The sequence below is a fragment of the Phacochoerus africanus genome, chromosome 6 (assembly GCF_016906955.1).
Source record: "Phacochoerus africanus isolate WHEZ1 chromosome 6, ROS_Pafr_v1, whole genome shotgun sequence".
In the NCBI taxonomy this organism is placed as follows: Eukaryota; Metazoa; Chordata; class Mammalia; order Artiodactyla; family Suidae; genus Phacochoerus; species Phacochoerus africanus.
In genome coordinates, this window is record NC_062549.1 from 103,111,136 (window position 1) to 103,128,841 (window position 17,706).

At 38.4% G+C, this 17,706-nt stretch overlaps 1 protein-coding gene across 1 annotated transcript in view; it reads left to right on the forward strand.

The window, feature by feature from the left end:
• The window catches only part of SPAG17 (sperm associated antigen 17), a 249,707-nt gene that overhangs the window by 108,459 nt on the left and 123,542 nt on the right, over positions 1-17,706 (forward strand). The window contains exons 16-18 of the mRNA XM_047784894.1: positions 1,130-1,191; positions 1,757-1,870; positions 8,972-9,126. Coding sequence (XP_047640850.1) covers positions 1,130-1,191; positions 1,757-1,870; positions 8,972-9,126 — 331 coding nt within the window. The remainder of the gene's footprint in view (positions 1-1,129; positions 1,192-1,756; positions 1,871-8,971; positions 9,127-17,706) is intronic.

The window sequence follows — 17,706 nt, forward strand, 5'->3', positions numbered from 1 at the left end:
AGTTAGGCTGGAGCTATTTCATTTATGACCTTGTAGGGATTAATTTGCTGTTATTCTAAGGGTGATAAAAAGTCAGGCTGGCTGTTACTTAGCAGCATGACAGATGTGTTACAGGAGTATAATACGTACATTCTATTACTTTGGTCAAATGTGCATCTGCTCTATACTTTATCCATTTCTTTATTAGAGATTCACGTCACAAGAGCATATTACAAATTCTGAGACATTCTCAGTAAAGCTGTCTATGTATCCATGTTAAACTTCTATCTCATGGGACGCTTCTTTTCTATGTAACCTTTGTTAACTTTAGGAACTACTAAAGCAGTGATTCAGAAGTCACAACACGAGTCTGTCTCCTCTCTGTCCCTTTGTACGGCTGTTGGCTCAGTAGTCAAGGAAGATGTTGCAATCCCAATTATCATAGAAGCATACACTTTGGTCACAAAGAGAGCTAGTGTGCACGACTCATTCTGGTCCATGGTATGGTCCCATGGGGTCCAGTTACCAATTCATTTCATTCATTTAACCAGCTTTTAAAAACTTCATCTATAAATCTGCAGATGCCCCTTAAATGGGTTTTCTGTTAATAAATGATTAATGAATGGAAGAAAAACTTTACAGAATGGTGAATAGTATTGTTTTTTCTAATGGGAGGCACGTTCACCTGGTAGTTCTCCTTTCCGTGTGTCCCCTGCCCCTGTCCCACTCTGTCACCCACAAGACACGACCCACAGAAGTTTGAAAAGGCTTTGTGACAGTTACCAACAAGACACGACACAACTGTGTGTCATGAGCAGTTGACAAAGTTCAGTCAGCAAATATTGCAGCTTGTAAAGGTACGTCTTTGGAAATATGCCGTACAGCCTGAAGGCAGAGTATCTGATATATGATTAAGGAGTATATCATATAGGAAGCTGGGTTCTTTTCAAAGGATTTAGTATAACGTTTCAGGTAGACACTGATTTAGAATTATTGACACAAACACATTTTTGGAGGCATGAAACATGCCTTCCAAGAATTACCTTTTCAGCACAGAAACATAGATCATATGGCAACAAAAAAGCACAGTATTGACCAGAGCAAGAACAAAGCCCAAACACAACTGGATGTTGGTGTCTTTGATTTACAGAGCAGACCACGAACAATGAGATCAAAGATGAAGCGGTCACAAATGCTGATCCTCTTGAAAAGGTAAGAAATTATTGTCCTAAAAGTATAGATGCAAGTAAGATGATCTGAGAAAACCCTGAACAAAGGAAAGAGAGAGAGAAGCTTAGCAGGAGGATGCCAGTGTTGGAGAAGAGGGATTATTCCGACATCCCCGGACCAGCTCCAACTGGAGAGAATGGAGTTAATTTCACTGGCCGCTCAAGCAAAACTTCCAGGCTCCATGCTCCTCTCTAGACAGTGTGGCTTGGCAACCTCACGAACACCTGCTGACCATACAGCCATGTAGAACTAATGCTGGCTTGAAGTGAGTTCAGAAAACCTGCCTATAATTGCTAACAGGACTCAGAAGAGTATAACCTAACAATAAAAATATTTAGATTATGTTGCCCATAAAAAAAAGTCAAAGGCATACTCTTTCTGGCAGCAGTTCTCTTAAAATGTTGCCATATGGACTTATATATATATGCAGATTCCCCCATTGGATGGAGTGCATGCTGGTTAGTTGATGGAGTCCAAGAGGGCTCCATTTGAACTTAAGCAAATTAAAGCTGAAATTGTATTCCTGTGATTTTTTTTTTTTTTTAAGAAACCCAAGAAGATGACTGTAGAAGCAGAATTAGAGGACATAAAGAAAACACAGCAACGCAATCTAATGGACTGGAGTTTTACTGAACATTTTAAACCGAAAGTTCTGCTTCAGGTATTAATGGATTGTGAGGCTCTGGAAGACAGTCGGATAGGTCTGGGGAGGCACAGAGTGATTTAGAATAGTTCACGTCTAGGTGTCTCTCAGATCTAGTTCAGATCAATACTCCATTTATTTCAGCTATAAAATGAGTTTATTCGCAGACCGAACTATGCGTGCCCAAAATAGTTTCAAATATCCTTTCTGAAAGGATGTTTTTCATAAAATCTTTTAAGGAAAAAAGGATATGTGCATGACTGATGCATATATTTTATTAAAAAGAACAATTATAATAAAAGGGTAAGACATTTTTGGAGTTCCCGCTGTGGTGCAGTGGGTTAAGAATCCAGCTGCAACAGCTTGGGTTGCTGTGGAGAGGCATGTTTGATCCCTAGCCCCTCACAGTGAGTTAAAAGATCCGGTGTGGCTGCAGCTGCAGCATAGTCACAACTGCAGCTTGGATTCAGTCCTTCACCAGGGAACTTCCATATGCCATGGGTGTGGCCATTTAAAAAAAAAAAAAGAGTAAGACATTATTAGAAGCAACTTTATTTTTCCCCATATTGCCTGTCCCTTCTTTTCAGTTTTCATACTTCAGAGTATTTTCTAATGCAATTAACAGGTCAATGGAAATGTTACAATAAATATAACATTTATTGAGCACTTACTGTATGTGAGTCAATGATCAATATGTATTATTAGTTTATTTAATCTTTTCAATAATCCCATGAAATGGAAATTATTTAAATAGTAGGAAACTGAGGCCCCTCATCCAGTACTAACTTTTGTCCAAGGTACATGGCTGGTAAGTGAGAGAAGCAGGATATGACCCCAAGAAATTCGACCCCAGACGTGTGCTCTTAACCACGACAAAAAATAATAAGTAATACTAAAACAAAGGTATTTGGTGGTTGTTACATTTTATGTAGAAACCTGTACTCTTTTTTTTGTTTGTTTGTTTTGCTTTATCTTTTTAATTTCAATTTTGCTTTTATCAAAGTTTTACATCCACATCATTTTGAAGCCAAAAAGTTCTTTAAAGAGTCTTATGAAAAAATAGCAGTTTGCACCTACATGCCTACACCCCCAGAGTAAAAATCTTCAAGAAAACAGCTTGCCCACCTCCATATGACACACAAACACACACGTGCAAACACACGCATTCCTGCATTCACACTAGCACGTCTCCTTGCCCTTCTCTGCCACTGTTAACTATATCATCATTTCTTGTTAGATCAGTATTCAAGATTTACTTTATTTCAGTTTTACAAATGCTATTCCCAATGGAACCACGTAGCATTCTATGATAACATTTCCTTTCCTGACACTACTTTTCCTTTCCCTGGAATTCATTTTCCCATCTTTGTTCTCATGTGTTTAGTTTGCTATGCATCTTTCATTACTCATCCCCAAACGCTCTACCTAAGAGTAAATCTCTTGGTACATTCAAACCTAATGGATGTTCTGTCAGTTTTGTCATCTAAGCCATGCCTTTCCCGTGTGCCCCAGGACCTTCTGCTTGCCCTAGGCCTGCTGCACAGCTTGGGATCTCCTGGGATCTCCCGGCATCATCCTGGCCTCATCCTTTGCCTCTGTGTCCAGTTTGGTACTCTGTCTTCTTTCTTGGGTTACTGCCTTTTTGTAGGGGACCGTCTCTCCCAGTTGCTTCCTGGATTAAGATATATGGCAGGTAAAGTGTCAAGGCGTTGGATGCTTGAAAACATGTTAATTCTACCCTTTCCATTTGGCTGCCAGTTTGACTTTATAGAAAATATTCAGTTAAACAGTATTTCCCCTCCATTTGAAGGCTTCCTCAGCAGTCTTCTAACTTTCCAGATTGTCCTCAAGAAAAAACAATGAGATTCTGATTCCTGATCTTGAGTCTGTCTGTTTTTGTTTTTGCTTTTTTCTTTTCTCTGTAGGGATTTAAGATTGTCTCTTCATTCCAGTGTTCTGGATTTCCTGTCCATGTGCATTGGTGTGTGGCTCTATTCCTGAATGTGGTACTGGGGAGCCCAGTGTAGTCTAGAAACTCCTGTATTTATATTCTGGGAAGTGTTCTACAATCATTATTTTAATAATCATCTCCCTTCTGTTTTCTTTAGTCTTTCTTCCAAGTTCTTGCTATTCTGGTATTAGACCTCCTGGGCTAACTTCCAATTTCCTTATCTTTTCCCTCCTAGTTTCCAGCACTTTTTTTTTTATTCTGGAACATGGCTCTGCTTTCATCTAGTTCTTCCTTGGAGTCTTCTATGTCTGTTGGTATATTGTTAATTTCCTGCAGTTCTATTTATAATTACAAATTACCTTTATAGAACATCCTGTTCACATTTCCTGGTTTCGATATCTTCTCTTATCTCTATGAGGATATTAAAGTCCTTTGAAGTCTTAATGTCTTTGCCCTGCATTGTCTCTTTTCCTCGAGTTTTTTTTTTTTTTAACATTTTTTTTGGAGGGGTCCTCCATTTTTTCATATCAGAGAGTAATATCTGATGATATTTGCCTCTTTGTTCATATTAATAATGGGATACTAAAAATAAGATGGGAAGTGCTGCGTGAGGTCAGGGTTAGGGGGACGTGGTCAATAACTGAACTTTGTTCTTAGGTGATTTGGCTGGGGCTTTCCTTGGGAGTGTTGATGTATTAGTTCTGTACTCTTGAGCCATTAGGCATCTCCAAGAAAAAAAACTAATCTCTTGTCTTCAAGAGATAACTTATCAGTCAGGGTTTTGATTGCTGAGTGATGCGGGAGGGAATTTAAGTTTTCTTACCACTCAGCCTCTAGATCTGCCCTTGTCCAATGTGGTAGCCCTTAGTCACATATAGCTTCTGAGAACTTGAAATGTAGCAAATTAAAATGAGATATGCTGTAAGTATGCCATAATATACTCTGTAAGTGTAGCTATATAAATGTGATTTGTTTCGTTAACAATTTTTATATTGATTGCATATTGAAGTGATAATATATTTTGACATATTGGGTTAAATAACATATATAGTTAAAGTTAATTTTACCTCTTTTAACTTTTAAAGTATGGCTACTATCAAATTTAGAATTACATGCACGGCTAGCATTATTTCCACTAGACAATGCCAGTTTAGACTCTTCTGCAGTTGTCTTTTTTTCTGAGATCTCTCCCTCAGCAGTGCCAAAGGTCCCTCTTCTTAGAATCACAAGCTCGCTTTTCTATAGATAATGATCCTCCCTTCTTGTGCTGAGTTGGGAGATGGACAGTCCCCTGGCTGCTCAGAACTACTGAGGGCTTCTGGGGACCCTAACAGCTCTTAAAAGACTGTCGCCTTCCTGTTTTCAGTACCACTTTTACTCCACTTTCAGAGGAACCTTGCACTGCCGTTTCCTGAGTCTCTCTGTAGTTCTGCTCACAAAGTTCCCTGTGGTCTCTCTTAAAAATCTTAGGATTTGGCTTTCTCTCTTCTGCTAAGTCAGTTACCACTTACCCTTCGGCCTTCTGGCTTCTAAAATGGTGCTTTTGTCTCCCCTTCTGTGGCCTTCCACTTTGTGATATTAAAACTCAAAAAATTTTACTACTCTGTTAGTGAGGGATGAAGGGGTGGGTACATGTGTTTAATCTTTCCTCTTGAACTGGAAGTTCATTCCAGACTTTTAATTTCAATTTAGTTCTGTCCTCACCACTCCATGAAGCTTCACTTTTCAAGGTCATGCATAATTGTCCTGTCAAACCTAATGAATGCTTATCTTTGTTCATCTTCCTTGACCATTTCAGTCCTAAAGCTGATTGCTTTCCTGTGAAACACTCTTCATTCTTATTTCCAAGGCACCTTACTGGATTCCTCCTTGGTCCTCAATTTGGAATTTTGTTGAATATTTGTCCTCCATTTAATATCTAAATATTGAAGTGTCTCAGGTATCAGTCCTGAATTGTCTTTTCTCTTCTGTAAATGTTCTTTTAATGATTTCATCTACTATGTGTATCTAATCTTGATGACTCATAAAGTTTCTCTTTCTAATTATTTCTATCTTGAGCTCCACCTTAATGTATCTATCTCCAAATTCCACTTGATTTTTCTGATAGGCGTCTTAAATTTAGCATCCCACTGAAAGCTCATAATTTTCCCACCTAAGCATATCTCTTTCCTCATCATCTCAGAAAGCATCACCATCAAGCCAAAAGGCTAAGAATCATTTATTTCGGCTTTTCCCTTGGCCCTCATGTCTGATCTATCATCGAGTTTTGAGGGTACACCTCTGAATCTGGCTCCAAGCTCTTCCTAATCCAACTACCATCCTCTTGATCTACCCTAATATCCTCCTGGTCCAGTCATCAGCCTGCTTCTAGTCTTTCCCCACTCCAATCCATTCTCTCCATATCAGACGTTCCATCAATTTCATCTTCTTAGACACATGTCTCTGAGCTCCAAAATCCCCTAAAAAAATCCTAATCAGATTTTAGGTTAAAAAAAAAAAAAAAACTTTTTTTTTTTTTTTAGAGCCACACCCACAGCATATGGAAGTTCCCAAGCTAGGGGTCAAATCCAAGCTGTAGCCACAGCAATGCAGGATCCTAACTGCGTTTGCAACGTATACCACAGTTCAGCTGGATTCTTAACCCACAGAGGGAGGCCAGGGATCGAACCTACATCCTCATGGACACTATTCAGGTTCATTACTGCTGAGTCCCAATGGCAACTCCTAGAAAAAGAAATCTTACCTATCTTGTTCATTGTGCTTTTCTTGAACCTACACAGTGCCTGGCACATAGTAGGTTTTTTTAAATTTAAATGATAAATTAACTAGCTAATGAGACCAACAATATTAATATAGACTAAAGGTAAAAGTTGGGTTTTTAAAAAGGAGAAGAAATGAATTATATGAAAGCTTATTAAAGATTGATTGAAAGCAACTACAGCTCTGAGAAACTTAGTGCTGCATGATCAAGGAGCCACAGTAAATGTGAAATACAAAGATTGCAGAGCTCTCTAATAGAAGGATATGCACACATTCATCAGAAATAAACATATTTGTTTTTTGGATTTAAAGTCTGAAAGGAATTTGCCTTTCAAAAAAGTAAAGTAATGGATAATGCCCTACATAGCAAAAAATTTTAAATGCACAAATATTTACCACATGTGTGTTTCTTGTATAGGCTCTCCGGGAACAGATGTAAAAATTTAAATGCTACTTCATAAAGCCACTCATACAGGGGACAAGATTGGGGAGGTAAATGCATTATTTCAGTTATACTACCAGTGTAAAATTGAAAGCAAAAATAAAACAGCTCTTTCCTGACATAATATGCAATTCGATACCTTCATATCATCTGAACAGTAGAGAACAGAAAGCTGCCAATGCCAGATTGATATGGACAATGAAAACAGCAACAAAAACCCACAGCTGTCTAACTTCTTTCCCTAAGGACATATTTCCTTATGTTGACTGGCATAAGGAAAAGGCAGTAGGACAGCCAGCTACCTGCCATGCCCCTCTGTTTGTGGCTGCCATTGCAGGGCAGAAGATAGAATGTTTTGGAAAAGGCCAGGGATAAAAGTCATGTAGAATCAGTATATATCAAGAATACTCGTGTCACGCCTCTTAATGCAGCACGTGGAGAGGAGAGCCTTGTGTGAAGTGTGACTTGTGACGTGTGGGGCCATCCAAGTACGAGCCCTGGCACTGGAACTTAGGGACACCGTATTCTTGGACAAGTCTCTAATCCTCTCTTGGCCACAGCCAATGCTGAAAAACACAGATTTTTAATATTCGGAAATGGGAAAAATAACCATACGTATTTATCTGGGGGTTTTATGGTGATAGAACGAGATGCTCTATGTGAAGTCATGGAAAATGTTAAATTGGTAAACAAATAATCCCCAGACTTAGTTATTATCTCCAAGCCTTACTGAAAAACACGTGCGCAAAGGCCTCTGTGCCTGGAGCCTAGGGTTTGTTTTTCTGTAAGGATTACTGAAATGCTCCTGGAAATACCTGTGTGCTCTCACCTGGACTAACATCATGGAGATAAGGGGAGAAAAAGAGGAGAAATGCCGGAGGCCAGCTCCGGCGGCCAGGGAGCGTACACTTTTGCCCGATAGGAGAGGGGTGCGGCGTCGGCGAATGTGCAGTCACGGAGACAGCCTCTTTGTCCCTTTTTTCAGGGTGCTGGACTGCTCAAACTTTATTGGCAACAGTGGTTGATTATATAGACAGTTTTTCACTACAGATTACATCACAGTGTTAAAAGCACATTGGTTAACTATTACATGGTATAGCAGCTATGCATCCTGTTTTAAGATCGCTATCTTAACTAAACTTAGTAAGTACTTTGAAGAGGCCATAAAACACAAGAATTTGGCATTCACAAACTCTGTTTGTAGACTGATGCTTATCTTCAAAGCGTTATGGCAGGGAGACAGTGTAAGTAAATATAAACCAACTTAATTAAACTAGCTATCACTAAAAAGCTTTTCAAATCAAAGACAAAACTCACAGCTAGGTTTTTTGGATAAGATATGGCTAACTTCTATGGACCTCATTAAAATCCTAACTCTCAAGTTTACTATATACCTAGTTAATAGATAAACACTATGTTTTAACTAAGTTGGATTTAAATAGGGGAAAGTCCTTCAGGATGAAATTCTCATTATATTATTGTTGTAACTTTGTTAAATCACAAATCACCACAGGAAAATCAGAATGAAAAATAAGAATAAGAAGTAAATAATCAGGAAAGACTGAGGAAATCTGAATAGCAAACAAAACAGCAGGAAAGACTAGGTCACCCAAGAAACAATCCATGTTCTCCAGTGCAAACATGGAAATTGCTTTCCCAGGAAAGCCCCAATTCTTCCCCATCAACATCAAAATGAGAGCTGTGTAACCTGAGGCCTGCCCTCCCGGCTTGTACCGTGCAGACAGGCTTTTATCTTGATGAGAGGCCCACCTTCGGCATGCACCGTTCAGGTGAGCTCCCTTTCTTGGTTAGGAACCTGCCTTCAGGTTTTTCTGCCATCAGGCAAGGTCCTTGTTTTGAGTCCCTGCATCTTCTCAGCTCCCCGCAGAGAAAGGAGACATGTCCAGCAGGAGACCCTTCTCTGGGTGAAAATAAGACACAACAACGGGGTTATTTTGATTTTCAGGTTCTTCAAGAAGCCAGTGAGCAGTACCGGTGTATTGATTCCTATCACCACACCCAAGACAACTCTTTACTCTTAGTCTTTCATAATCCAATGAATTTACACCGTCTGCACTGTGAACGCTGGAACGTCGCTCTTCACTCCAATGTTGGATTCAGGTAAACAACTGAGGTATCTTAGTTTACTTAGCTTGTTAGGTAGTTTTTCGTTCCTTGGCCTAAGCTGGGTGGTTCAACTTGATAAAGACATTTGGGTGATACTACAGATTCAATTCAGGGCACCAACTTGGTGGCATTCTACTTGACATTCAACTTGAATGTCTTCTGTGTGCCAGGCACTGGGATAGGTGTTGAATCTATCCCATTGGAGGGATCATTTGAGATGTCATTTAATGATGCCTTTAAGACAGATATCATTCCTGGTCCCATTGAGTCTAGTAGGAGTATTATCAAATTACATTTGATTCATTCAGAATCCAATAAAACAGCCTCTGAAAGATTTAAAGTCAGAACTACAAAACATGACATTCTGGTCTGGAGTAACTCCACTTGATCTAGGGAAGACTCAAAAATAGGACAGCTGAGGAACATATGTAGTCAGCAAATTGAGGTTTCTAGGCAGTCATTTCTTTTGTCTCCCCAGCTCCTTAGTTATTTTTTTTTTTCCTATCTTCAATTTTTCTCTCTCCTCATTGATAATGAGGACAATTTCATTCCTTTTCAATACTGGTTACTGTATACTCAGTATTTGTTATTTGTATGCCATTGTTTTAGTCCTAAGGGATACGGAAAGATAGGATGGATTTGGACTTACAGAATAATTCAGGAAAGAGGTTGTGTGCATGCATAGACACATACACTGGAATGCACACATTTTAAAGTCATAAAATGAATTTTTTTTAAATGAAGGTGCACGATAAGTGTACCAAGCTAATATCTTAAACTATGGGGGGCAGGGGGTTTGTTTGGTTTTCTTTTCTTTTCTTTATTTTTTTGCTTTTTAGGGCTGCACCCCTGGCATATGGACGTTCCCAGGCAAGGCAGCTGTTGAATTAGATCTACAGCTGCCAGTCACAGCCACAGCCACACCAGATCCGAGCCGCTTCTGTGACCTACACTGCAGCTCACAGCAACACCAGATCCTTAACACACTGTGTGAGGTCAGGGATTGAACCTACATCCTTATAGATATCTGTCAGGTTCGTTTCTATAGCACCACAGCGGGAACTCCTGAACTGTGTTTTTCTTGTTTTGTTTTTCATTGCCAATAATTATACTGTTCATTTCTTTGCTGACTAGAACACAGTCTTGTCTTAGTCTCTGTTTTGAATATTCATCTATCTATGAAGTATGATTTTGTGTTTTGCTGTAGAGTTTATGTAAATATTCCTTGTTAGGTTAGAAATCTTTCTCCTATTACTAGTTTGCTCTGAGTTCTTAACCATAAATGACAATTAAATCACATCAGAAGATCTTTCTGCATCAGTTTAGGTGTTTTTTTTTTTCTTTAATCTATTAAGGTGCTTAATTTTATTAATAGATATTCTAGTGTTCAACCTTACATTCCCATGAAAATCCAATTTGTTCATTATGTTTTCTCTTTTATAAATTGCTGCATTTGGTTTGCTAATACATTGTTTAAAATATATCCATCTGTATTCATGGATGAGATTCAGCTATAATTTTCCCTTCTTTAAATGTTCTTGTCTGGCTTTGGTATTGAGATTTTATTAGCCTCATAAATTAGTGGAAGGATGATCTCCATTTTGACTTCTATATTTTGATTTTCTGAAAGAGTTTGTGCAAGACTAAGGTATATGTTCCTTTGGCATTTGGTGAAACTTGCAGATGAAAACACCTGGACCTGGAAAGATGCTGCTCTCATGGTTATTAGACTCTTTGGGTTTTTATTTATTTTTTAATTGGGTTTGATAATTTCAATTTCTCTAGGAATTTGACCATTTCACCTGTTCTCAAAGTTACTGGCAGACAGTTAATTACAGCATGCTCTTGTCTCATTGTGCACATCTGTCTGCGTTCCTTTTAATTCCTCATGTTCTTAATCTGTAATTTCTCTATATTTTTCTGGACCAGTCTTGCCAAAGATTTACTGATTTTGTTAAGTTCTTTAAAAAATCATCTATTGTTTTTGATCCCTTCTGTTTATTTTTTAAATTATACTCTCATCTTTATTATCATATTTTTATATATTCTCTTTTAATGTCTTTGGATTGCTCTGATGTTCTTTATCTAACTTCTTAAATTAGAAACTTATCTCCAGCTTTTGAGTTGTTGTTTCTTGCTTCATAAGCATTTAAGGCAAAATCTCTTTCTAAATACTACCTAAGCAGCACCACAAAATATCTGATTGATTGAATTTTTATTATCTTTCATTTCTAATTTCCATCATACTTGCTTTTCTTTTCTTTTTTTCTATTTTTACTGCCACACCCACAGCACATGAAAGTTCCTGGACCAAGGATCGAACTGACAACACCACAGAGGCAAGCCAAGCCAGTTCATTAACCCTCCACACTATGGTGGGAACTCCTCCAACATACTTTCTTTTCTTTTTTTTGCTTATGGTTACCACAGGGGAAAATATCATCGGAAGGATAAATTGGAGGAGGTTGGAATTAGCATGTGCACACTACTGTATATAAAACAGATAACTAACAGGGACCTACTGTATAGCACAGGGAACTCTACTCTGTATTCTGTAATAACCTATAAGGGGAAAGAATCTGAAAATAAAAAAATATATATGTATGTATAACTGAATCATTTTGTGATTCCACATTTCTAACAAGCTCCGGAGTTGCTGCTGGTGCAAAGACAGCAGAAGGAGAAGCAAGTTCTAAGAGCCCATTTCTTAAATTTTTATTTACATTGACTGAGATGGAGCAGGATTTATTTTTATTTTTATTTTATTGACAGCCCTTGCAGCATATGGAAATTACTGAGCCAGAGATTAAATCTGAGCTGCAGCTGCAACCCGGAGCCTTAACCCAGTGTGCTGGGCTGGGGACTGAACCCAAGTCCCAGAAGTGACTGGAGCCACTGCTGAGACAAAGCCAGATTCTCAACCCACTATGCCACATGGAGGACTCCAAGAAGCATGCTTTTTTAAAAAAAATTTTAAATTTTATCTTTTAATGAATTTTATTACATTTATAGTTGTACAACAATCATCACAACCAAATTTTATAGCATTTCCATCCCCTCGGTGCATCCCCCCACATCCATGTTGCTACAAATGCCGTTATTTCTTTCCTTTTAATGGCTGAGTAATATTCCCTTGTGTATATGTACCACGTCTTCTATATCCACTCTTCTGTGGACATTTAGGTTGTTTCCATGTCTTGGCTATTGTATACTGTGCTGCAGTGAACATGGGAGTACATGTGTCTTTGCGAGTCATGGTTTTCTCTGGATAGATGCCCAGGAGTGCAATTGCTGGATCCAATGGTAATTCTATGTTTAGTTTTCTGAGGACTCACCATATTGTTTTCCACAGTGGTTGCATCAATTTACATTCCCACCAACCATGTAATAGGGTTCCCTTTTCTCCACACCCTCTCCGGCACTTAATGTTTGTCAACTTTTTGATGATGGCCATTCTGGCCTGTGCAAGGTAGTACCTCATCGTGGTTTTGATTTGCATTTCTCTAATAATTAGTGATGTTCAACATCTTTTCATGCGTTTTTTTGGCCATCTGTATGTCGTCTTTGGAGAATTGTCTGTTTTAGATCTTCCGCCCATTTTTTTGATGGAGTTGTTTGTTTTTTTGCTATTGAGCTGCAGAAGATGTTTATCAAGTTTAGAGGTTAATCCCTTGTCAGTCGCTTCATTTGCAAATATTTTCTCCCATTCTGTGGGTTGTCTTTTTATTTTGTTTAGGGTTTCCTTTGCTGTGCAGAAACTTTGAAGTTTGAGTAGGTCCCATTTGTTTATTTTTGTCTTTATTGTCATTACTCTAAGAGGTGGATCTGAGAAGATGTTGCTGTGGTTTGTGTCAGAGTGTTCGGCCTATGTTATCATACTTTCTTATTTGACCTGTAGATTGTATAGAAATGTGAATTTTAATTTTAAACATTTGGCTGTGAGTTACATTTTTGTTAAAGTTTATAATTTCAGGTTGTCAGATAACATGTTCTATAGAATACCAATGCTATGAAATTTGTTGATCTGTTTTATTTATTTTTTTATTTTTTTGTCTTTTTGCTATTTCTCGGGCCGCTCCCTCGGCATATGGAGGTTCCCAGGCTAGGGGTCCAGTCGGAGCTGTAGCCACCGGCCTACGCCAGAGCCACAGCAACTCGGGATCCGAGCTGCATCTGCGACCTACGTCACAGCTCACGGCAACGCCGGATCATTAACCCACTGAGCAAGGGCAGGGACCGAACCCGCAACCTCATGGTTCCTAGTCGGATTCGTCAACCACTGTGCCACGACGGGAACTCCTGATCTGCTTTGTTATTGCTTAATATGTGATCAGTTTTTACAAGTACTCCAGGTTTGCATGCAAGAAAGTATATTCTCCAGTTTTTCATTTACAGGGTTATATTTTTTAAATCTTCCACATTCTTTCTGATTATTAAAAACTTGGTCAATTAATGAGAAAAATGATTTTTGAAAACACTCACTATGTGATGTTAATTTGTCAATATCCTCCTATAAATTTATCAATTTTTTATTTCATCCATGTTGAGGTTATGTTACAAAGCAAAATAAGAACAGAATTGTTATTACATGATGATAAAGTAATCTCTTTATCATCATGTAATCTCTTTATCTCTAGGATTGCTCTTTCAGTCTTGCTCTTTTCAAGTTTTTTTTTTTTTTTGGTCTGATATTGATGTATCTACACAGATTTTATCATATGTATCTTGTCTGATGGTGATAAACTTTATAAGCCTCTAACATTTTATGTGGTATATCCTTTTCTGTACATTTACTTCTCGTAAACTGTACATAGCTGGATTTTTTTTTTGTCTTTTTTTTGTTGTTGTTATTGTTGTTGTTGTTGTTGTTGTTGTTGCTATTTCTTGGGCCACTCCCGCGGCATATGGAGGTTCCCAGGCTAGGGGTTGAATCGGAGCTGTAGCCACCGGCCTACGCCAGAGCCACAGCAACGTGGGATCCGAGCCGCGTCTGCAACCTACACCACAGCTCACGGCAACGCCGGATCATTAACCCACTGAGAAAGGGCAGGGACCGAACCCGCAACCTCATGGTTCCTAGTCGGATTCGTTAACCACTGAGCCACGACGGGAACTCCCACATAGCTGGATTTTTAAAATTAGCCTGGCAATATTTACCTCTTGGTTGAGAATCTAGTTCATATATTTGAATTAATTTCAACCATTTAATTTTGTGCTTTTATTTTCTTCTTTTTTCAATTTCTTTATTTATCTTTTGTTTGAATTAATTTCATTTTTTTACTACTACCAGAAAGACAGTTATATACTATATCTCTTAATTTATTTTTTAGATATTATGATATACACTTTTAAATTAAAAGTCTAAAGTCAGTGCCTTTACCTTCCTACCAAATAATTAAGCACAAGAATGTTTAAATTACTTATATCTTCATTCTACATATTGTTATTATAATCTAAGACTTTAGTTCTATCCTGGTGTTTTTATCCCACAAGTTAGTATCATTAATATTTGTTTTGATATCTAGCATTTGTGTAAATTAACACTTCCATTCTTCCTAAAGTAAGGGCTTTAAAAGTTGCTGTAATGAAGATCTTGGGTAATAATATCAATTTTGTTTATTGAAAATGTCTGCATTTTAACCTTGTTCATGAAAGATAACTTTGCTCAGGATGTGGTTCTTGAACAGGGAAATTTTTAGCACATTGAAGAATATTATCCCATTGTCTTCTGAATGCCTTTGAAGCTATTAAGATGTAGACATCATTCATAATGAGAAATGTTACAAGAATGCTCTATAAAAGTAGAAACAAAACAGAGATAACTGCTATCACCAATTCTAAGCAAAATTTAATGAAGATCTAAATCAGCAAAATAGATCGATAAAAGTACCTTAAAGGCATAAGACTTGAAAGAGAGGAAAATATTATTGACAGTTGAGATTATTATCCCAAACAGTCTATAGAAAAATGTGAATTAATAGGAAAAAATGCCTGGAGATCATATCTTTTAATCGTACTTTTGTGCACCACAAGAAATTGTTAGAAAAGTGAATGTTTTAAAAGGAAAAGAGAGAGTTCCCTGGTGGTCTAGTGATTAGGATTTTTATGCTTTCACCACTGTGGCCTGGGTTCAATCCCCAGTCTGAGTATGGAGATCCCACATCAAGCTCCTGCACACCATAGCCAAAAAAACAGTCAACAGAGGAAACAAAATCTATAGAGTCCCCCCAAAAATCCAAACCCTAGGAAAATTGTGCCTTTTCCCATTCCTTGGCCAAGTAAAAATATTAGATACACTTTGCCTCAGATATCACAAATTAAGTAATAAAACCCAACATACCAATTTATTAGCTAGCTTTTATAACTTAATAAAATAAGTGGCCTACGATTTTTGTCTTTCAGTAACCTATTTTATTTAATTTTTTTTACTTTTTATTTTTTGCCTTTTCTAGAGCCGCTCCCACGGCATATGGAGATTCCCAGGCTAGGGGCCTAATTGGAGCTGTAGCCACCGGTCTATGCTAGAGCCACAGCAACGCCAGATCCAAGCCACATCTGTAACTTACACCACAGCTCACGGCAACACCAGATCCTTAACCCACTGAGCAAGGCCAGGGATCGAACCCGTCACCTCATGGTTCCTAGTCAGATTCGTTAACCACTTCGCCAGTAACCTATTTTATAAGACGTGTTCTATAATTTACTTCTCAGCAAAGTTTATAATTAATAGTCTCCCAAATGCATAAAATGTAACACGTTGAGCGGTATCAGAGTTATGCTAAGCTTATGGGTAACATTGGCGATTATGTGAGTATTTTGTGACCTGGTCCTCCAGCATGATTGTGGGTTCCAGTTAACCTGAATTGCATGATAAGTAGGCTTTCATCCAGTTCTGTGTTTACTTAGCTTCAGGGAAGTACACAGGCAGGAAATGCAGCCTGACCAGCATCTTCATCTCATCAGGGGACTCAGCAGCTACCCCAAGGCATAACTTCTTTTGCTTCTGTCCCCACACTGGTGGCGTAGGCCTGCTGAAATGAGCACCAAAGTATATGCAGCTCCCCTTCACCCAGAGAAGCCACAGTCTGTTTCCTATCAAGACCTACTTGCCACTTCCGCTGCCTCTCTGCCGTGCAGGCCCCCAGCACTGGGGTTTCACAGCCCATCAGGCAGTCCGAACAGCCATCTTTATCTTAACTCTGTAGTTTCCAAAAAACAAAATAAACAGTGGTGTCAGAAGTTCATTTCCAAGGCCCTGTTGCTAACCCTGTGCTCACACATACAGTAGCTTCCATAATAAAGTACCGGATTTTACAAATAGTAAGACTCCTTCACATGGAAAACCATATAGCGTTAGGGGACTCGGAGCTGGATGGGAGGGCAAAAGGGTGAAGAGACGATTATCTGCAACTTTTGCAGTCCTTCTGAAGTTAATTCTCTATTCAGGTTTTCTCTTTTTCCTTCAGTTGCTTTTGATACTTTATATTTTTCTATGGAATCCCTCAGGACGTCTAGATTTTCCAGTCTAGTATAACAAAATTCAACAGGGTATTCTCATGATAGATGACATATGACGTGTGTATGTGCCTATGCATGCATTTATTTTTGAATCTGTTTTTAGAAGTAGTCTTCTTAAAAGATTGTAATTTTGTCAACACGATAAAATGTCTCTCTGTGTTTCCTTTAACGCTTCCACCTTGAACTTGGTCGTATTTGATGTTACTGTTTTTGGAAATTCTCCTTTATGGAGGAATGTACTAATTTAACTTCCTCCATCGTTTTACGTGTCGGTCAACTAAGAATGGCGTTTCACTACATTCATAGAGAACCGACTGCAATGATGAAACTAATGAGGACATTATTTTTCTCCTGAAACAAAAAGTCTCTAGTTAGATAGCATCTCAGGGATGGCGCAGCTACTCACAATAGTCATCAAGGACCTAGACCTCTGGCTTCCTCGTCCACCAGCTGCCACCTTTATATTTTTCTGCATCAATTTTATTTTTAGAGACATTTCTTCTAGATATCAGCTTGAATTTTTTTAGCCACTCTAAGACCTCCTGTCTTTTAAAAGATTTTAATAATTAACAACAATATTAAAGAATTTTACATTTTAAACTATTTAATCTATTCACTTCTATTTTATTGATAGTATGTGTGGCCTCATTCGTACCATTTATGTATTTTTATTTTTTACTTTTTGTCTTTTTAGGGCCACACCCACGGCCTATGGAGGTTCCCAGGCTAGGGGTTGAATTGGCGCTGAAGCTGCTGGCCTGCACCACAGCCACAGCAATGCCAGATCTGAGCATTGTGTGCGACCTACACCACAGCTCAGGGCAATGCCAGATCCCTAACCCACAGAGCAAGGGCAGGGAAGGAACCTGTGTCCTCATGGATACTAGTCAGATTCATTTCCACTGAGCCATGACAGGAGCTCCCCATTAATTTTATATAAACATATTTTTACTTCTGGACTAATTCCTTCCTTTTGCTAGATTCAGTTTTTTTTTTAGTTCATTCTTAGTTTGTGGGGTTTTTCATTGTTGTTTTGCCTGACCCTTGGCATATAGA